The sequence below is a fragment of the Mus caroli genome, unplaced genomic scaffold, assembly GCF_978045245.1.
Source record: "Mus caroli unplaced genomic scaffold, Mus_caroli_1 scaffold_11, whole genome shotgun sequence".
In the NCBI taxonomy this organism is placed as follows: Eukaryota; Metazoa; Chordata; class Mammalia; order Rodentia; family Muridae; genus Mus; species Mus caroli.
In genome coordinates this window covers 87,464,171-87,486,881 of record NW_028227266.1, presented here as the reverse complement: position 1 = coordinate 87,486,881, position 22,711 = coordinate 87,464,171, and the positions used below count along the sequence as shown (strand labels likewise).

Sequence of the window (22,711 nt, the reverse complement as noted above, 5' to 3'; positions counted from 1 at the left end):
AATACCGGTTTACCCTAAGATAAAAACCCAAAGAGACCTTAACAGTTTGTATGTGGTGACATTTTATCTTAGTTGGATCTGATCTGAATCTTATCTCAATTGAATAAGATGGAGATCTCCTGGTTATGCCTGTGGAATTTTATCTTGTGGTGATAAACTGAGGCAGCAAACTGGGCCACTGTTAGTGCCACCATTCTTCGGGCTGAGATCCATGACTGTCCATGAAGGTGAGCTGGATATGAGCACTCTGTTTCTTTCCTCCTGTTGCACTGAATCTCTGCCTGAAACCCCTACATCTATGGTTCTCAGCAAGTATGCACTCCATACTCAAACTGCAGTGCTGAAACAGACATTCCTTTTTACTACCAACTGGGAAAGTGCCTTTGGCACAGCTTCCATGGAAAGCTATTAACCACAGAGGCAGCCAGGCTCGGGCATTTGGCAAGAACTGACATAGGCTGAAAAGTGCTAAGTGTGAAAGATTGCCTTCAAATCACAGAGCCAGAAGCCAACAATACACAACCTGACAGTGGTCACCTCGATGCTATTGAAAGTAAAAGTATCCCACAGAAACCTCCTACCCCTCCTGCCATTTCCCTGTTTCTACTGTTCTTTCCCATTCCGTTAAGCCTCCCAAGCACAGGGTGTAACACACCACTCCAGGGACCCACTGCCAAGGGGTCAGACCAGAAATGCTGTGATCTAATTCCTAGTCTATCTTCATTCTTGACACTTTTGTTTTGTTTTGTTTGTTTGTTTGAGACAGGGTTTCTCTGTGCAGTTCTGGCTGTCCTGGAACTCACTGTGTAGAAACCAGGTTGGCCTTGAACTCAGAAATCCACCTGCCTCTGCCTCCCAAGTGCTGGGACTAAAGGTGTGCGCCACCACTGCCCGACACTTTTGATAATCACAGGGTCACTCTTGTTATGGGTGACATTCAATCCATCCACATTTCAGGTGTCTGTGAACAGGTAATAGAGAGGGTGGCTCAACTGTTCCTGTCTGCAGCAGATGAAGTGACAGTGACGCAGACAGGACTGACCTCATTTTTCCTCTCTCCTTACTCAATGAGAACAAGTGGCACATTTGAAATCCGTTTTTAAATTCTGTGGTTGAATTTAACCTAGTGAAATATGCAAATTAACATCATGTACATAAGAAAATGTATCTAAGCTGGTCATCTTTGTTTTCCTTGTATCATACCTTATGATCTACAACAACTAGATATAATGTAATAAAATTATTCTATTTCCTCAGTACCTTGTGTTTCATTTTGTGGATTTTGTATAGATGATGACGTTGGGGCTTGATGTTCTTCAGCCTCCACGGGAACAGCAGGATTCTTGTGATGGATATTTCTTATGATTCTAAATACTTGGAATGCATTAACAAGTTATGTTAGCTTCATGGCAAAAACAAACAAACAAACAACAACAAACAATCAGTAACCATACCGAAAACCCAGCAAAAACCCATTAATGGGTTTATGTTTGTACGTTCTGTCTCATGACCATTCCTCAGGCACCATCATCAGAGTTACAGTGGAGCTTTTGGAAGATCACTCAGTCACTGTGTACACCAGCATGCATTACACTGATGGTGTTGGTAAGTCATAACTTCATGTCAGTGTGACAATGTACAGAGAAGAGCACCAGGTCTCTGTTATGTTTACTACAATGCTATATATTTGATACCCTATTAATCTTAGTTCAAAACAAAATTGTATATGGATATACAATTACACACACATACACACACACACACACACACACACACACACACACACACAGGGCTAGCCCTCAAGGAAAAGCACATAGAATTGCTTTGTAGTGTCTTTTAAATGACAGAAGACTTATCTACATATGAATGCATCTAGGGAGCATGAGGTTTCATTTGGTTTCACATGGGCAACAGAGAACTTATTTATTGTCCCTATTTACCTAAGAAGCTATATGTGGTCTTTCTCTAAGAACTTCAACCTGACTGGTGCCTCTCAGTGAGTGATTTGTTGTTCAGATGACCACATTGAGATATTTTCTAAAAACTGCTCAGTTTCAAAGTTACTCAAGACCAAGTTGTCACATGATGGTTAGGCTGAATAGAAACTTCCTTTCAATTAGCCAAGCCTGGACATGTCCTCAACATGAACTGAGAAGAACAGCACCCTGGGGCATTGGTAATATAATAGGCAGTGTGTGTTCACATCACGTTGTAGGTGACATCCTCACTGCCCATCTGTATGGCCTTTCTTAGTTTCTGCTTAGATATTGGTACTGACTCCAGGGCAGTGAGAGGGCACCATACCTGGCCATGCCTCTGTCACCAGTCTGACCTTCTCTGTTTTTTTAATTTTTTTTTCCGGAAAGGTGTCTATTCTGGTCTAGCATGTAATTCACTCTACAGAAAAGAATGAACTTGAACTTGTGTTTCTCCTTCCTTCACTTCTCTAGGATAAGTATTAATAGGATGAAGCTATCCTGAGAACATTTTATATAGAACTAGGATACAGACTTTGGGTCCTGGACATTCTAAGCATGTTCTGACACTGACACAACTGGGCTAGTTCATATTCTCACACTAGTTTCCCTTAATCAAACCACAGTGTAGCAAAGTGCTAACACTATAGATAAACTATGCAGAAAACACTTGAAATAATGATATTGAGTCATGTGTTTCGCTGCTGAATATATCTTCTCAGTATTCACACTTAAAATGTGGAGACTGACCAGTACTGAGAGGAAAGTCTCTTGGAGCATAGAATGTACCTCACTTTTGTATGTGTATTCCATGGAAGTGATAGTTTACTCCTGTAGTCAGTGGCAGATGGAACTATGTGAGTTCCAGGCCAGAAAAAGAGAGAGAGAGAGAGAGAGAGAGAGAGAGAGAGAGAGAGAGAGAGAGAGAGAGAGAGAGAGAGATAGTTCCAGGAGAGTCATGGATACACAGTAACCCTTCTCAAAAAGAGAAACAAACAAAGAAACAAATAAACCAAAACGAAATATCCTATATATTTGTTTAAAAATTCAATAGCAAAGATCAGTATCTCGGTGGTGACCAGAGTTCTTAGTGAATACTTTGCCTTAGCTGTTTTGTTCTTTGTGTTCATGCTAAATATTGTCAATCCTTTAAAGCTTTTCACCAGGTTTTACTAGAAGGAACCAACCAAGTCTAGCACGACCTCAGTTCATATACATATAGCCAATTTCAATGTAGCACACAGTCAGTAATCTGCACAAAAAATGGGCTTTTCTTTCATCCTTGTTAATGTCTGTAGGCAGGTGAATTACACTGCCCAGGTCTTCTGAGCACTGTGGTAGTCACAGCAGTCTTTGGGATTCCTGTAGCTTTGAGTTATTACAGGCTGATGCTAGAAAACTGGAAATTCTTCCCTGTTTTTATTTTTTATGGCCTCTGTCATGTTAAATCTAATGCTGCACTGCATATCTAAAGATCTCTGTCACTTACTCTGAATCTTGGTTTATTCATCTGCCTAGAAAAATGCAAATCAAGCTACCAAATGTGACTGTGGCAAACTTTAAACACATAAGTAAATTGTCTATTCTGATTTTTTTCAAAACTTTTTCCCTGTAAATTGAGTTGAGTAACTTGGATATCTGTGTAGATATGATAGGTTTAGATGCAGCCTCGTGCACAAAACACCAAACTAAAGAGGTCACAGCTGGAAGCAGCAGCTGTACACACAGGGCTACAATTTCTCACTGCAGGCACCACTTTTTTTTTTTTTTTAGAACAAACATCTGATCTTTCAATCAATACAAGCTGATTTGCTCACTGTGGTACAACCAGACAAAAGACATCCAGTATTAACACAATTCATATCTAACACATGTCTTCAGCGACTGCAGGATACATACTGTTCCGGCGTTTTCTGGAGCCCACCTGTAACATACAGGAAAGAAAACGCTTAAGAGACTTAGATGATGCTGAATCCTGTTTGTACAACTCTTTGTTCCACCTCTTGACAGGACATAATTGTACCAAGTCTGGCGAGCTGATCTAATCTCTTACTAATCTACTGACTCTTACTGCCTATTAGAGACTCAGGGGAAATGTTCCGTATTAGTATATTATGTGATACTGACACAGAATACCTCAAGATGCCTACTTTGTGACAAAAACTAGAGTGTTTCCCATGTTTACTGACTAAATGCCACATCAGGCAACCTTATGCATTGGCTTCTACTGAAGGATAGCTGAGTTACATACATTACAATATGGTGAACCTAAAACCTATTTAGTGATACTAACCCCTTTTGTGAAGCACTCCACTAATTTGCATGCATCCTTATGTCTTAAGTTCTTGGCACCTGAACATGCCATGCTAGGACATAGGATGCTTCCCCTACATCCATCTTGGGGGAGCATAATCAGATTCAACCTAAACCACAGGTACCATAAAAAGAGTAAATGCTTATATAAACATTCAAGTCTACATGAATGATTTGCCTGCCACCTTCTGAGTGAAATTTACATACTGGTATCGAAGGCAGAATATTATTGTCCAGAAGACAGTCTGCCCTGACTCAAAGTCACTACCTGATACATTTCTATTAAATCACCGATCTGATATAATTACATTTCCTTTTCCTTCTAAATAAAATATTTAATACATGAAACATTTAATCAACTTTACTTTTTCAAGTGTGCTATAGTCATAAACACATGCAGGAACCATTAAAGTAATTTTCTCTTATATAAAGGAAGAGGGCTTCTTACGGTCAGTGAGGATTTTGTACGAGGATGGTCTTCAGTTGAGAAGGGTGTGTCAGTACATTCTTGAGGTAAAACTAGAGGGACAGAAAGTAGCTGTCAGCTCATGGCACCATTTATTTACACAAGCAATTTTGACATCGATAAAAGTGTACTGAATCAGTACATGTGATTAGATTTAGTTAGGCTACTACTGGGCTGTCTTTCCTGATGTTGAGTATAGGCAAAGATTAGAAAACTAAAAGGCTTTTTTTCCCTTTTGCTTTCCAGAGGACGGGAATATAAAGCAACATAAGAGTCTATGGTTTAAAATGTAACTACCTAGTGTATGTATTCAGTTTGGGAGGGAGCACATCCGAGGGCAACTGTTGGTATCTAGTTTCTGCCTTCCATGATTTGGGGTTCTGGGGTTAGAATCAGAATATCAAGTGCAATGACAAGCACCTATACTATCAAGACATCTCATTCTCCTCATTAAAATAAATGTCACGATAAAACCACATATGATCATCATTCCTTTAAGCATTTTGAAGCCCAAAAGGACTGAAGAATCTCTTCATCACATCTCACAAGTGTATTTCAACCTCCATCAGTTGACACATTCTGATTCTGCATTCATCAGGAAGAACACAGAATTTGAGCTTTTTAACACATACATTTTACTGGGGAAGTGAACTTAATATAAGGGACATGATGTAACTATATTGATCCATTCATCCTTTGACATTCACTGATTTACTGACTCCTGGAAAACAATAATAAGTACCCTGTGCCTTGTTTCTCCTTTTGTACTCCTGTGCTTTGTAGCATCCAGATGAAAAAGAACAGTGATAAGGAAGCGGAGCATCTGGATCGTGCTGGCCATTCAAGTCCTTTAACTCAGCTCCATGTGATAGATGCTGCAAGGGTAATGGGGCCTCTAAAAACCGGGTAGATATTCTGAGTACTTATGCGTCCCTCTCCCAGGGTGTGTGGCTCACAAGGTCTCTGCACTTTTGAGGGCAACATTTGCATTTCCACCAGATATCAATTAAAGATCTCCCTATTTGTAGTTGGCTTTAGACCAGGTGTGAGGATAAGGATCCCAGTCCTAAGCATCTGTGAGCTGAGGAGAAGTGCTGGTACTTCCTTGCAATGACTAGACTGAAATGTGAGTGATGTAGCAGCATCTGTCCTGTGATAAAGTGACCATGGATTTGATGTCATAAAGTAGATAATGCCTAGGACTTCTGCAGAGTTGAGATACCCTGACTGTACACTGGAAACTTACCATCTTGGTTAATTAGCTTTTCACAAATATGAACCTCCTTATATTTAGGTTTTGCCCAATTCATCAAGAAAGCTATAGCCCTCTGATGGAGTGTCAGGATAAATAAACCACATCACTCGTGAAAACAGCAGTAAGAGTTAATACAGCTTTTCAGCACCATGTTTCTACACGCACAGAAGAACCATTACCTCTGCATACTATTCTTTTTGTTCACCATATAGGAACACTATGCTCACGGATTACTGTAAATAGTTACTGACTCTCTAGTTAGTTCACCAGTCTAATTCATCTGATTCTCTACTTCATTTGTTGAAATAGTGACCAGTCATTCAGAACAAAATAATCAACTTATTGGGTGATACCTCACTCCAAAGACATGTGGGTAATGATGTTACCTATTTGTGATGTCTACAATTCAGGATAAATCATAAATTACGTATTTAAATTATTCAATATGGAGAAGGTACACACTCTAAACCGTCACATATGTGGAAAAGACATACCTACATTTTAGTGAATAAATACACCTAGTAAGAAAATGACAGGTAATATTTGTTAAAAATGAAAATAGGCACACATTGTAGTGGGAGATTTATCTTATAATTTATCCCCACCACTGTGAAGCCACTCCAATTTTCTGAGGTTAATAATTTCAAAACAGAGAACCTTAGTTATTTCTTGGTATGTTTATGATATAGTGTTACAGTATTTATATACAGGAATGTCTATGAAGCACAATCTTGAGGGAGGAAATACAGACATATATAGACACATATGTACATACAAACACATTAAACTCTAAGGTCAAAATATTTTGTAGTAAAATATAGTATATAATAAAACATAATTCTAGAGCCAGGCGTGGTGGCACATACCTTTAATCCCAGCACTCGGGAGGCTGAGGCAGGCGTATTTCTGAATTTGATGCCAGCCTGGTCTACAAAGTGAGTTCCAGGATAGGCAGCACTACACAGAGAAACCCTGTCTCAAAAATTACATAAAATAAAACATAATTCTAATAATACAGCAGTTATAAGAATTTACACAAAATATTTTGAGAAATATTAACCAGTCTAGTTGAAGCAAAAGCACTAATTGGCTAGTAATATCATACCTTTGGTATCACAACAGTTTCCCATTATACTCAGATTCGAACACTACTATCGCTCTGTAGTTATAGACGTGTACTTTGAACAAAGTCTCAAAGTATACTGGCACTCAGCACTCAAGCCTGAACATAACTAGGTACGGGTCAGCCATAAGTCACAGAGTCTGCATAGTGAACTCATAATCATACCATGACAGCCAACATCTGCTACTTAGGCAAGTCTGCTCATACAAGTTCAGGACTACAGTGTGGGTCATTATAAATGCCAATGTTCTTGAGCTAAGAACGATCAACTACAAAGTTGTTTTTCTCTCATCTGCTTACATGGTTCTAAAGAACCCTGTTTAAATGCCTACTTCACAAAGGTCTTTTTCGATCTCTTTCTCACACATCAAAATGTGAGCTGTCAGCTACTGCTCCAGTGCCATTTTTGCCTGTCTGCTGCCTTGCTACCTGCTATGATGGCCATGGATTCTAACACCCTGAAACTTTAAACTCTGAGTTAAATATTTTCTTTAACAAGTTGACATGGTCATGGTATTTTATCACAAAAAAATAGAAAACTAACTAAGACAGCCCCTAACCATGTTTGTCTATCTGTCCTTAATAGTTCAATTAAAGACATAATTAATGTAAAAAAAATTAAATGGAGGTTTTTATCCCACTTTTGATCATTTACCTCCCAAATAAAGACACAAAACTTTTTATAAACCTCAAAAGCACTAGAGCTGGGCAGATATTCACCCTTTATGTGAGTCAGTCTACTTTCCAGTCAATGACCCTCAGGGACAACTTGCCATGTTTCTCATGGCCCACTCCTTTTCAAATGTCTGGCCCTCATTGCCATGTTCTCACTTTCCACCTACCCCTTGCATCTTCTTCCTTCCTCTTCTCTTTTCTCTCCTGGTATTCTCAGCCTCAGACACCGAGCCCTGCACCTGAAGCCTTGCCTTCCTCTCTTCTGCCCAGCTACAAGCTGTCAACATGTTTATTTAACCAAAGCTTTAAATTAAGGAGCAAGTTTACATAGAAAACTTGGTATATGTGATGATTTCCTCATGACCAAGGATCTCCTCATTGCAGGCAGCCAGATCTTGGGGACCAGCATTTATCACTACAATGCCTAGCAACAGACCAAACATCAACACACAATTAATACTGAAAAGCAGAATAGAAAGATTAATAAATTCTTTTTAATTTTTTTTTATTCTTTTCTTTTTTCAGCTTCAACCAAACTGGACAGGTTGCCCGGGCTTCTCTTCTTTATTCCCACTGAGCACCACAAGATGGCACCCTATGAAAGCCTGTTGATGTTGGATGTGGTGGTACATTGGGAAGAGGAACAAAGGTCTATTGACTCCTCCACCAAGACCATCCTCAGAATCCTATGAGGTTTAGTTTTTAACAAAGTCAAGAAGTATCTAGAGCTGGGCAGTGCTGGTCAAGTCATTTCCTCCTTTTGAGCTTCAACCTCTCCTGAAAAGTGTTATGATAGATTGTACATTTCTTGGCAGAAAATTAGTCCTCTTCTGGTTTGCACAAGGGTCCTAGCTTGTTCCTTCTCGAGGCATGAGATTCTTGGCATCCTCTGGCTAAGCTGTTCAGTGCCAAAGGGGGTAACCCAAGCATCTCTTCATAATATTTCATACATGTCAGGATGGTTAGAGAAGTAGATGCTTTGCGCACTTAGAACCATTGCTTGAGCCGTTACACTTCCTCTTTCCTCTATAGTTTCCAGGGGTGGCAGAATAGAATAGTCACAATGAAATGATAGAATTTACCACTCATCATTAATTCTTCACATATAAACTAAGATCTGCAAGTGAAACTCAGTTCTAAGGATAGAAATGTCCCCTCAGTGGGAGACTTGGCTAAGTGTTTAGGACTTCTGCTTTATGTCCAACCCCTGCTCCTTAAAAATATGTGATACCTAAAGTGGCATGAGAAATGAGAGGTGGGAAGAAAGGGTTCTGGAAACCCCCAAAGATTTAATAATGGTAGAGACATATGGCTATTAAATCTACCTACAACTAGGGTTGGTGCCTGAGATGACAAAGGAAGGGGATTTCCTTTGGAAGTTACCCTTGACTAGATAGATAAATGCCTCCCAAAGGTTTTATGTATAACTGTACTGACAAGAGTAAAAGTATTCTCAATAAAACTACTTATTTTCTTCCCTTTGGCTATCAGATCATTAAAATAATGGTTCCCTATAAATTGGAATTTTCTCTGGAATATCATGGCAGGGATAAAGAAATGGCTGAGGCCCTTATTCTAGCCAGAGGGGAATGCAATTTTCTGAGACCTCACTCTCCATCTCATTTTTCCAAGCCCAAGCTTTGGATGAGTGTTTCATCTCCACAGATAGAAGTTATCAACTTTCCTTTTTGCCTCTCACTTCTCTCTTGACCAGCCACATCTTCCTGAGCAGAATTTTAGTAATAGGTGGATATGAAACCTTCAGACTGAATTTAAAGGAGAATGTAAAGGAAATGGGAGCATAAGGATTTAATAATATAGTAAATTCTTGGGACAAGTATTAGAATGTGGTGAAGCTACAGGAGGGTACAAATCAAGGGGGGATTATTTCTTTTTTAAACATGAGATGAATTATAAACTATTTTGCTAATGAAGACGTCTCAGCAGTGAGGCTTAAAAAGAAAGGATTTGTTGTATTATGTTGTGAGGAATAAGAAGGAATTCTAAGGGAAGTAATACCAAGGCCATACAGAATTGCAATTCAAGGTGCAGTTTGGTTTATCCACCAACAGAAGAGAGCAGGAGGATTGGATGGAGAAAACACTGTCAACTTAGCCAGCATGCTGCACCTCTCATCTTGATGTTCAACAGGGAGCAGTGGTTTCTTCACTGTTGTTCCATCTTTCAGGACTTTCCTCAGTGGAGCCAAAGCTTATTCCTCCAATAGCACCCAATATGAATCTGTTATATTTGATTTGATCTGGTTATTCAGCAGTGACAAAAGAATTTACTGGAAGGACTCTGAGAATTAAAGGGGATACAAATAGGAAGGGGGGAAAGAAGGCAGATTACTAGATTCAAGGATTCCACCAGCAAAGTACAAACACTCTAAGCAGAGTAGCAGGACATAAAAATCACCATACAAAATAAATCATCTTCCTATTTATCAATAGCAAACTCACTGGAAACAAAGTTGGGGGAAATCCCACTCATTATAGATTTTTTAAATTGTTGTGAATAAAGTTTGGAGCTGAGACAGAAGGAAGGACCATCCATAGACTGCCTCACCCAGAGATCCATACCATAATAATGTTAGCAGACACTAACACTATTGCATATACAAGCAAGAATTTGCTGACAGGACCCTGTTATAGCTGTCTCTTGTGAGGCTATGCCAGTGCCTGGCAAATACAAAAGTGGATTCTCACAGTCATCTACTGGATGGAATCCAGGGCCCCCAATGGAGGAGCTAGAGAAAGTACCCAAGGAACTGAAGTTGGTAGCAGGAGCAGGGAGCAGGGTGGGGGGAGTGTATAGGGGCCTTTTGGGATAGAATTTGCAATGTAAATGAAGAAAATATCTAATAAAAATTGTTTAAAAAATTGTTGTGAATGAGCTTACCCATGGAGGTAAAAGATCTCTACAATGAAAATGTAAGAAACTGATAAAAGAAATTGAGGAATACATGAGAAGATAGAACTACCTCTTATACGTAAATAGGCAGAATATTGTGTATATTGCTATGTAACTGAAAGCAATCTACATATTTAAAGTAATCCTCATCAAAACGTCAATGACATTCCTCACAGAACAAGAAAAGGAAATCTACATTGCTGTATGACATGATTAGAGGTTTTTTAAATCTTGTTTGTGTATTTATTAGATAATTTCTTTGTTTAAATGTCAAATGTTATCACCTTTCCTGGTCTTGTTCACCAACCCACCCACTCCTGCTTCCTGGACCCGGCAGTCCCTTACTGAGGCATAGAGCCCTCACAGGACCAAGAGCCTCTCCTCCCATTGATGACCGACTAGGCTATCCTCTGCTACATATGTGGCTGGAGCCATGGGTCCCTCCATGTGTACTCTTTGGTTGGTGGTTAGTTCCTGGGACCTCTGCGGGGGACTGGTTGGTTCATATTGTTGTTCCTCCTATGGGGCTACAAACCCCTTCAGCTCTATGGGTCCTTTCTCTAGCTCCTCCATTGGGGACACTGTGCTCAGTCCAGTGGTTGGCTGAGAGCATCTACCTCTGTATTTGTCAGGTACTGGCAGAGCCTCTCAGGACACAGCTCCTGTCAGCAAGCACTTATTAGCATCCACAATATTGTCTGGGTTTGGTGACTGGATGTGAGATGAATCTCCAGGTGGGGCAGTCTCTGGATGGCCTTTCCTTTAGTGTCTGCTCACACTTTGTCTCTGTATCTCTTCCCATGGGTATAAGGAAAGGAATTTTTATGGTAAGAAAAGGAAATCTTAAGCCTCATATGGAAGCACAATGCTCTTAATAACTTATGCAGTCCTTAGTAGAGACAACAGTGTGGGATATGACACATATTCCAACTCAAATTGTATTACATAGTTATTGTAAAAACAAAACAAAACAATACAGGATGGTACTGTAACAAAGCCTGTTAGGCTAGAATAGATGACTCAGAAATAAAGCCATTTAGTTACAGTCATCTTGTTTTGGAAAAAGCTGTCCAAAATATAAATTGGAGACAAAATAGTCTCTTTTACAAATAGTTCTGGGGAAATGATTTACATATAAAAGAACACAACTAGATTTCTATTTCTCACCCTCCACAAGAATCAATTCAAATGAACTAAAGACATTAAAGTCTTTGACCAGGAACTTTGCAATTGTTAGAAGAAAATCTAAGTAAAGCACTTGAAGATACAGGCACAGGCAAGCATTTTCAGAAACGGACTCTAATACAACAAGAAATAGTTCTAAAAATTGACAAATGAGAGATTGCATGAATTGAAAAATCAAGAGACATCTACTGAATGAGAAATCCCTCCTATAAGACAGGTCATTAATATCTAGGATATATAAGGACGTGAAAAAATGAAACACATAAAAAACAGAGCACTCCAATAAGTAAATGGGACAGCAAGCTGAATGGGCCATTCCCAGTGAAGAAATACAACAGGATAATGAGTAATTGGGAAAGTGTTCAGTATCATCAGGGAGACACAAAAACAGTTTTGGAATTCCATTTCATCCTTGTCAGAATGGCTATGATCAAAAAAACAAAGGAGAACAAATACAGGAGAGGATGTGGGGAACCCTTATTCATTGCTGGCAGGAAAGCAAACCCGTGCAGCCACTATGGAAATAAGTATGGAGACTCCTCAGAAATCAATTAGCAAGACCATATCAACCTCCTATGTAACTCTTACATATATATTTGAAGGAAGTTAAGTCAACATAGCACAGAAATACCTACATGTCATGTTTATTGTTACAATACTTATACTTGACTAAAAAAGATCTAGCCTAGATCTCCATCAACAATAAAATGGATAAAGGAAACATGATACATAGCCAGAATCTTATGAACCTGTAAATAAAAAGTGGAATTATGACATTTGTTATGGAAATAGATGCAACTGAAATCATTATGTGTAGTGGAATAACTTGAACTTAGAAAGTCAGATGCCATACTTTTCTTTTCATATGTATTCATTATCTGGGAGTAGCAGAGATATTAGCATATATATAGTAGGGAAACTCTACCTTACTAGAGGTATGAAAGACCCCCCTCTCTCCCTCCATCTCTCTCTCTCTCTCTGTCTGTCTCTCTCTGTCACACACACACACACACACACACACACACACACACCTTGTACATAGCTCCTATGCAGGGTGTCAAATCTTCCCTTTTACAGCTGGGAGATTATGTTGTCAACATGATAGAAGAATTGTTTGAGATCATTTTAAAGCAATCTCAATACTGTATTCCAGCTAAAAGAAATCACTTATTCTGCTAATGGCAAACAGTGCTATCTAGTGAGCCCCTAGACACAGGCATGGAAAAATGGTAACTTTTCTTTTTTTTCACAGTGCCACTGGCAAATCTGCTCTGATGATTTAGATTACTTTGAATGGCTCATTTTGAAGAAAACATACAGCCCCATGTCTATGTCAATGGTCAGGTGGTCCAATAGGAAGGGGAAATGGATACTTTACATGTTTTCCTTCTTCCTTTTCTAAAAGGGAAACTACCAAACTGATAAAAAAAAAATTAAAAAAACATAAAACCTCTGGTTGCATTACATTGGAACCATGCAAGGAAATACTATGAGAATTTCAGAGCCAGATGTGGTACAGGAGCACAGCACAGATATGAAGAGCACTAATTCCAATTAAAACCGGGCTGGCTTCATTTCAGGGTTCAGTGCTTTTATCCATGTGAATGAAACAACTTTGGGGACACTCGCCAGCTACCCACAACACCCGCCACAGGATCTTAAGACTTCTGGTGAGTGGAGCACAGCTTCTGCTCCAATCCAATTGCGTGGGACCTCAGACTGCATTAGTTAGGGAAGCAGAAACCGGCCTGAGTAGGGCCACAGGCCTCATCCGGCCGGATCATCACCGGGGTAGCGGGAGCACAGGGTTGCCTGACACCCGCCAGCTACCCACGACCCCCGCCGCAGGATTTTGGGACTGCTGGTGAGTGGAACACAGCTTCTGCTCCAATCCAATTGCGCGGGACCTGAGACTGCATTAGTTAGGGAAGCAGAAACCGGCCTGAGTAGGGCCACAGGCCTCATCCGGCCGGATCAGCGCCGGGGTAGCGGGAGCGCAGGGTTGCCTGACACCCGCCAGCTACCCACGACCCCCGCCGCAGGATTTTGGGACTGCTGGTGAGCGGAACACAGCTTCTGCTCCAGTCCAATCACGCGGGACCTGAGACTGCTCTGGTTGGGGAGAGAGAAATCCGGCCTACATAGGGCCACAACCCTCTTCCGGTCAGAAAAGCACCGGGGCAGCTGGGGCGCAGGGTCTGCTGACACTCGCCAGCTACCCACAACACCCGCCACAGGATCTTAAGACTTCTGGTGAGTGGAGCACAGCTTCTGCTCCAATCCAATTGCGTGGGACCTGAGACTGCATGAGTTAGGGAAGCAGAAACCGGCCTGAGTAGGGCCACAGGCCTCATCCGGCCGGATCATCACCGGGGTAGCGGGAGCACAGGGTTGCCTGACACCCGCCAGCTACCCACGACCCCCGCCGCAGGATTTTGGGACTGCTGGTGAGCGGAACACAGCTTCTGCTCCAATCCAATTGCGCGGGACCTGAGACTGCATTAGTTAGGGAAGCAGAAACCGGCCTGAGTAGGGCCACAGGCCTCATCCAGCCGGATCAGCGCCGGGGTAGCGGGAGCACAGGGTTGCCTGACACCCGCCAGCTACCCACGACCCCCGCCGCAGGATTTTGGGACTGCTGGTGAGTGGAACACAGCTTCTGTTCCAGTCCAATCACGCGGGACCTGAGACTGCTCTGGTTGGGGAGAGAGAAATCCGGCCTACATAGGGCCACAACCCTCTTCCTCTTCCGGTCAGAAAAGCACCGGGGCAGCTGGGGCGCAGGGTCGGCTGACACTCACCAGCTACCCACAACACCCACCACAGGATCTTAAGACTTCTGGAGAGTGGAACACAGCTTCTGCTCCAATCCAATTGCACGCGGGACCAGAGACTGCATTAGTTAGGGAAGCAGAAAAACGGCCTGCGTAGGACCACAGGCCTCTTCCGGCTGGACCAGCACCGGGGTACCGTCAGCTACCCACGACCCCCACCGCAGGATTTAGAGACTGCTGGTGAGTGGAACACAGCTTCTGCTCCAATCTTTAAACAGTGACAATGATAACAACTAACCCCAGAGATTACCAGATGGCGAAAGGTAAACGTAATAATCTTACTAACAGAAACCAAGACCACTCACCATCATCAGAACCCAGCACCCCCACTTTGCCCAGTCCAGGGCACCCCAACACACCGGAAAAGCTAGACACGGATTTAAAAGCATATCTCCTGATGATGATAGAGAACTTCAAGAAGGACTTTAATAACACACTTAAAGAAATGCAGGAGAACACTGCTAAACAGGCAGAAGACAATAAAGAGAAAGCACAAAAATCCCTTAAAGAATTGCAGGAGAACACTGCTAAAGAGTTACAAATCCTTAAAGAAAAACACGATAACATAATCAAACAGGTAGAAGTCCTTAATGAAAAACAGGAAAACACATCCAAACAGATGATGGAAATGAACAAAACCATACTAGACCTAAAAAGGGAAGTAGACACAATAAAGAAAACCCAAAATGAGGCAACACTGGAGATAGAAACCCTAGGAAAGAAATCTGGAACCATAGATACGAGCATCAGCAACAGAATACAAGAGATGGAAGAGAGAATCTCAGGTGCAGAAGATTCCATAGAGAACATCGGCACAACAATCAAGGAAAATGTAAAATGCAAAAAGATCCTAACTCAAAACATCCAAGAAATACAGGACGCAATGAGAAGACCAAACCTACGGATAATAGGAGTGGATGAGAATGAAGATTTTCAACTCAAAGGACCAGCAAACATCTTCAACAAAATTATAGAAGAAAACTTCCCAAATCTAAAGAAAGAGATGCCCATGAACATACAAGAAGCCTACAGAACTCCAAATAGACTGGACCAGAAAAGAAATACCTCCCGGCACATAATAATCAGAGCAACAAATGCTCTAAATAAAGATAGAATACTAAAAGCAGTAAGAGAAAAAGGCCAAGTAACATATAAAGGCAAGCCTATCAGAATTACACCAGATTTTTCACCAGAGACTATGAAAGCCAGAAGATCCTGGACGGATGTTATACAGACACTAAAAGAACACAAATTCCAGCCCAGGCTACTATACCCAGCCAAACTCTCAATTAACATAGATGGAGAAACCAAAATATTCCACGACAAAACCAAATTCACACATTATCTCTCCATGAATCCAGCCCTTCAAAGGATAATAACAGAAAAAAACCAATACAAGGACAGGAACCACGCCCTAGAAACAACAAGAAGGTAATCCCTCAACAAACCTAAAAGAAGACAGCCACAAGAACAAAATGCCAACTTTAACAACAATAATAACAGGAAACAACAATTACTTTTCCTTAATATCTCTTAATATCAATGGACTCAACTCCCCGATAAAAAGTCATAGACTAACAAACTGGCTACACAAACAAGACCCAACATTTTGCTGCTTACAGGAAACTCATCTCAGAGAAAAGGACAGACACTACCTCAGAATGAAAGGCTGGAAAACAATTTTCCAAGCAAATGGCAAGAAGAAACAAGCTGGAGTAGCCATTCTAATATCTGATAAGATTGACTTCCAACCCAAAGTCATTAAAAAAGACAGGGAGAGACACTTCATACTCATCAAAGGTAAAATCCTCCAAGAGGAACTATCAATCCTGAATATCTATGCTCCAAACACAATGGCAGCCACATTCATTAAAGAAACTTTAGTAAAGCTCAAAGCACACATTGCACCTCATACAATAATAGTGGGAGACTTCAACACACCACTTTCACCAATGGACAGATCATGGAAACAGAAACTAAACAGGGACACAGTGAAACTAAGAGAAATTATGAATCAAATGGATCTGGCAGATATCTACAGAACATTCTATCCTAAAACAAAAGGATATACCTTCTTCTCAGCACCTCATGGGACCTTCTCCAAAATTGACCACATAATTGGTCACAAAACAGGCCTCAACAGATATAAAAATATTGAAATTGTCCCATGCATCCTATCAGATCACCATGGACTAAGGCTGATCTTCAATAACAAAATAAATAATAGAAAGCCAACCTTCACGTGGAAACTGAACAACACTCTTCTCAATGATACCTTGGTCAAGGAAGGAATAAAGAAAGAAATTAAGGACTTTTTAGAGTTCAATGAAAATGAAGCCACAACATACCCAAACTTATGGGACGCAATGAAAGCATTTCTAAGAGGAAAACTCATAGCTCTGAGTGCCTCCAAAAGGAAACTAGAGAGAGCACACATTAGCAGCTTGACAACACACCTAAAAGCACTAGAACAAAAGGAAGCAAATTCACCCAAGAGGAGTAGACGGCAGGAAATAATCAAACTCAGGGGTGAAATCAACCAAGTGGAAACAAGAAAAACTATTCAAAGAATCAACCAATCAAGGAGCTGGTTCTTTGAGAAAATCAACAAGATAGATAAACCCTTAGCCAGACTCACTAGAGGGCACAGGGAAAGCATCCTAATTAACAAAATCAGAAATGAAAAAGGAGACATAACAACAGATCCTGAAGACATCCAAAACACCATCAGATCCTTCTACCAAAGGCTATACTCAACAAAACTGGAGAACCTGGATGAAATGGAGAAGTTCCTAGACAGATACCAGGTACCAAAGTTGAATCAAGATCAGGTTAATGATCTAAACAGCCCTATATCCCCCAAAGAAATAGAAGCAGTCATTAATAGTCTCCCAACTAAAAAAAGCCCAGGACCAGATGGGTTTAGTGCAGAGTTCTATCAGACCTTCAAAGAAGATCTAATCCCAGTTCTTCACAAACTATTCCACAAAATAGAAACAGAAGGTACTCTACCCAACTCATTCTATGAAGCCACAATTACTCTGATACCTAAACCACAAAAAGACCCAACAAAGATAGAAAACTTCAGACCAATATCCCTTATGAATATTGATGCAAAAATCCTCAATAAAGTTCTTGCTAACCGAATCCAAGAACACATCAAAACAATCATCCATCCTGACCAAGTAGGTTTCATCCCAGGGATGCAGGGATGGTTCAATATACGGAAATCCATCAATGTAATCCAGTATATAAACAAACTCAAAGACAAAAACCACATGGTCATCTCGTTAGATGCGGAAAAAGCATTTGACAAGATCCAACACCCATTCATGATAAAAGTCTTGGAAAGATCAGGAATTCAAGGCCCATACCTAAACATTATAAAAGCAATCTACAGCAAACCAGTAGCCAACATCAAAGTAAATGGTGAGAAGCTTGAAGCAATCCCTCTAAAATCAGGGACTAGACAAGGCTGTCCACTTTCTCCATACCTATTCAACATTGTACATGAAGTCCTAGCCAGAGCAATTCGACAACAAAAGGAGATCAAAGGGATACAAATTGGAAAAGATGAAGTCAAAATATCACTTTTTGCAGATGATATGATAGTATATATAAGTGACCCTAAAAATTCCACCAGAGAACTCCTAAGCCTGATAAACAGCTTCGGTGAAGTAGCTGGATATAAAATTAACTCAAACAAATCAATGGCCTTTCTCTACACAAAGAATAAACAGGCTGAGAAAGAAATTAGGGAAACAACACCCTTCTCAATAGTCACAAATAATATAAAATATCTTGGCGTGACTCTAACTAAGGAAGTGAAAGATCTGTATAATAAAAACTTCAAGTCTCTGAAGAAAGAAATTCTAGAAGATCTCAGAAGATGGAAAGATCTCCCATGCTCATGGATTGGCAGGATCAACACTGTAAAAATGGCTATCTTGCCAAAAGCAATCTACAGATTCAATGCAATCCCCATCAAAATTCCAAATCAATTCTTCAACGAATTAGAAAGTGCAATCTGCAAATTCATCTGGAATAACAAAAAACCTAGGATAGCAAAAACTCTTCTCAAGGATAAAAGAACCTCTGGTGGAATCACCATGCCGGACCTAAAGCTCTACTACAGAGCAATTGTGATAAAAACTGCATGGTACTGGTATAGTGACAGACAAATAGACCAATGGAATAGAATTGAAGACCCAGAAATGAACCCACACACCTATGGCCACTTGATCTTCGACAAGGGAGCTAAAAACATCCAGTGGAAGAAAGACAGCATTTTCAACAAATGGTGCTGGCACAACTGGTTGTTAACATGTAGAAGAATGCGAATCGATCCATTCCTATCTCCTTGTACTAAGGTCAAGTCTAAGTGGATCAAGGAACTTCACATAAAACCAGAGACACTGAAACTTATAGAGGAGAAAGTGGGGAAAAGCCTTGAAGATATGGGCACAGGGGAAAAATTCCTGAATAGAACAGTAATGGCTTGTGCTGTAAGATCGAGAATTGACAAGTGGGACCTCATGAAACTACAAAGCTTCTGCAAGGCTAAAGACACCATCAATAAGACAAAAAAACCACCAACAGATTGGGAAAGGATCTTCACCTATCCTAAATCAGATAAGGGACTAATATCCAATATATATAAAGAACTCAAGAAGGTGGACTCCAGAAAGTCAAATAACCCCATTAAAAAATGGGGCTCAGAACTGAACAAAGAATTCTCACCTGAGGAATACCGAATGGCAGAGAAGCACCTGAAAAAATGTTCAACATCCTTAATCATCAGGGAAATGCAAATCAAAACAACCCTGAGATTCCACCTCACACCAGTCAGAATGGCTAAGATCAAAAATTCAGGTGACAGCAGATGCTGGTGAGGATGTGGAGAAAGAGGAACACTCCTCCATTGTTGGTGGGATTGCAAGCTTTTACAACCACTCTGGAAATCAGTTTGGCGGTTCCTCAGAAAATTGGACATAGTACTACCGGAGGATCCAGCAATACCTCTCCTGGGCATATATCCAGAAGATGTCCCAACCGGTAAAAAGGACACATGCTCCACTATGTTCATAGCAGCCCTATTTATAATAGCCAGAAGCTGGAAAGAACCCAGATGTCCCTCAACAGAGGAATGGATACAGAAATTATGGTACATTTACACAATGGAGTACTACTCAGCTATTAAAAAGAATGAATTTATGAAATTCCTAGCCAAATGGATGGACCTGGAGGGCATCATCTTGAGTGAAGTAACACAATCACAAAAGAACTCACACAATATGTATTCATTGATAAGTGGATATTAGCCCAAAACTTAGGATACCCAAGATATGATACAATTTGCTAAACGCATGAAACTCAAGAAGAATGAAGACCAAAGTGTGGACACTGTGCACCTTCTTAGAATTGGGAACAAAACACCCAGGGAAGGAGTTACAGAGACAAAGTTCGTAGCTGGGATGAAAGGATGGACCATTTAGAGACTGCTGTATCCAGGGATCCGTCCCATAATCAGCTTCTAAATGCTGACACCATTGCATACACTAGCAAGATTTTGCTGAAAGGACCCAAATATAGCTGTCTCTTGTGAGACGATGCCGGGGCCTAGCAAACACAGGAGTGGATGTTCACAGTCAGCTATTGGATGTATCACAGGGCTCCCAATGGAGAAGCTAGAGAAAGTACCCAAGGAGCTAAAGGGATCTGCAACCCTATTGTTGGAACAACATGATGTACTAACCAGAACCCTGGAGCTCTTGTCTCTAGCTGCATATGTATCGAAAGATGGCCTCGTCGGCCATCAATGGAAAGAGAGGCCCATTGGACTTGCAAACTTTATATGCCCCAATATAGGGGAATGCCAGGGCCAAAAGAATGGGAATGGGTGGGTAGGGAAGTGGGGGGCGCTATGGGGGACTTTTGGGATAGTATTGGAAATGTAATTGAGGAAAATATGTAATAAAAATATAAAAAAAATAAAAAATAAATATCTGAGAACAAAAAAAAAAAAAAGAAACAACTTTGGTAACTTCTCTATACTTTGTTTCCTCCTCAGTAAAAATAAGCCATACTGAAGCCTATCTACTAGGGTTGGCACAAGGATCACATATGTTACTCACACACAAAGGATCCAGAGCAATTCCTACAAATGAGCACTCAGTACAACTTTAATACTATTGTTATTACTAATAAATGCTAACATTAATACTAACACCAATACTAATGCTGCCTAACTCGCACTTAGCAAATTTAAGTACATTTAGAGTCCAAAACTTGTGTGGTGCACTTGAGTTAGTAATTAGTCAGCATGGACCTCAGCTGCACTAAGGGGATAAACATGAGATTATTATCTGTAATGGGATGGATAATCTCACTCCTTCCATCCCTCTCTTCATTTTTCCAGTCCTTCTCTTTCTTCTCTCTCCTCCTCCTCTGTTCTTTCCTTGTCTTACATAGTCCCTTCAGTTTCAATCTGTCATCTCTGTTTTTCTTAATCTTCTACATTTATTATTATTCTCTCCAGTCTCCTCTACCAGTTTGAAGTGCATGGTTGAACTCATAATGTCTGGTAGAAGTTTAATATGATTTTCCCCTAATGTCAGCATTTGAGAGGAAAAGAGAGTTCTTAAAGCTACTGGGAAATATTTTAGTAGCTGGGTGTCTGTAGTCTCAGCTACTCAAAGGGAAAGACTAGAGGAACATTGCCTGAGGACAGGGTCATTTCAAGACCAAGTGTGGGTAAGACCTATCACAAAAACTAAGAATGCATCTAAGATGAAACTCAGGTTCTCAGCCTTTGAAAACCATGCTTTAGTTTGATTCAAGTGACTTTCCTACTTCCATACTCTTCAATGAAACACTTTTTCTGTGTCTTTTATGGAATAAAGAAGAGTTCTTGGTCATTAGCTCCACAGAGGTGAGGGGCTATACTTTTATACACAACACTGTATCCTTCATGCTCAGCATAGGCCCCATTGTACAGAAAGTACCTGGCACATAGCTATTGCTCTCAAGAACTGACATAGAAATCTGAGACTTGAACTCTGAATTTTCCTACTTATTAGAGGCATATCCTGAGGAAAATTACCTAGGAAGTACTCCAAGATTCAGACTTCCTATGTAATGTGTCTAACATAATATAGCATGATGTAATACTATAGTATAAACACAATAAAATGAAGACAATAATACCTGTACTAAAAGAACTAGAATACTTTCTCATCAAAGTAGTTTGTGACTGTATAAATAGAATTGCGTAAGTATGGGGACCACATGGGAAGTCCCAAGAAGTTTAAATATAATTTTTAAAACTACCCTAGGTACAAACAGAAATCCCTTTTAGAAGTAGGAGACAGCAAATTGGTCCCTTGCAAGTAAGCAGAATACTAAGAGTTTTAAGAGTTGAGCTAAGAGGTCCTATTCTCTTTTCCTTCCCTCCCTCCCCTCCCATTTTCTTTCTTCTTGCTTTAAATAATAGTGTTGTTAGTGACAAAGTGAATGGGCAGAGTGAATATACAGAGGTGTACAGATGACTGATTAACCATCCATCTCAGTAAAGGTATTTCTAACGGTATCCGTAGTCAGGACCTGTGGCTGCTAAGCACATGCTCCACCATTGACCTCTAGCCCCAGATCACCAAAAACAGCTCTAGAATGAATTATCTCTAGAGAAGTGATTGTATATCTGCTTATATCTTTCAAAAAATCCAGAGGTTTTAAATTTTTTGATTATTGGTGTACTATATGCCAGTCTGCTTTGTAAGGCTATAATATCTCACTCAGTAAATTATAAGAAAAAAAAAAGAAATTATTTAGGGAGTCTTAGAGTGCTGGCATCCAAGGGCACCAGCATTGATGGGCTGCATCTATTAAGAGCCTTCTTGCTGAAATATGGGAGAAGTACCCAGGAAATGAGGTAGGAAGAAAAGGAAGGGATGGGAGAGGAAAGATACAGGG

General features: G+C 40.4%; 1 protein-coding gene across 4 annotated transcripts in view; it reads right to left on the bottom strand.

The window, feature by feature from the left end:
* The window catches only part of LOC147002091 (uncharacterized), an 86,405-nt gene that overhangs the window by 57,428 nt on the left and 6,266 nt on the right, over nucleotides 1-22,711 (bottom strand). For 2 of the 4 annotated variants that reach the window (XM_085827844.1, XM_085827845.1), the window contains exons 1-4: nucleotides 7,116-7,190; nucleotides 4,738-4,808; nucleotides 3,876-3,900; nucleotides 1,261-1,374 (exon numbers count right to left, since the gene is read on the bottom strand). In XM_085827844.1, the coding sequence (XP_085683970.1) occupies nucleotides 1,261-1,374; nucleotides 3,876-3,900; nucleotides 4,738-4,808; nucleotides 7,116-7,140 (235 nt within the window). In that variant the 5' untranslated portion in view covers nucleotides 7,141-7,190. Of the gene's footprint in view, nucleotides 1-1,260; nucleotides 1,375-3,875; nucleotides 3,901-4,737; nucleotides 4,809-7,115; nucleotides 7,191-22,711 lie in introns of those variants that run through there. The other 2 variants (XM_085827847.1, XM_085827846.1) reach the window with 1 other exon arrangement.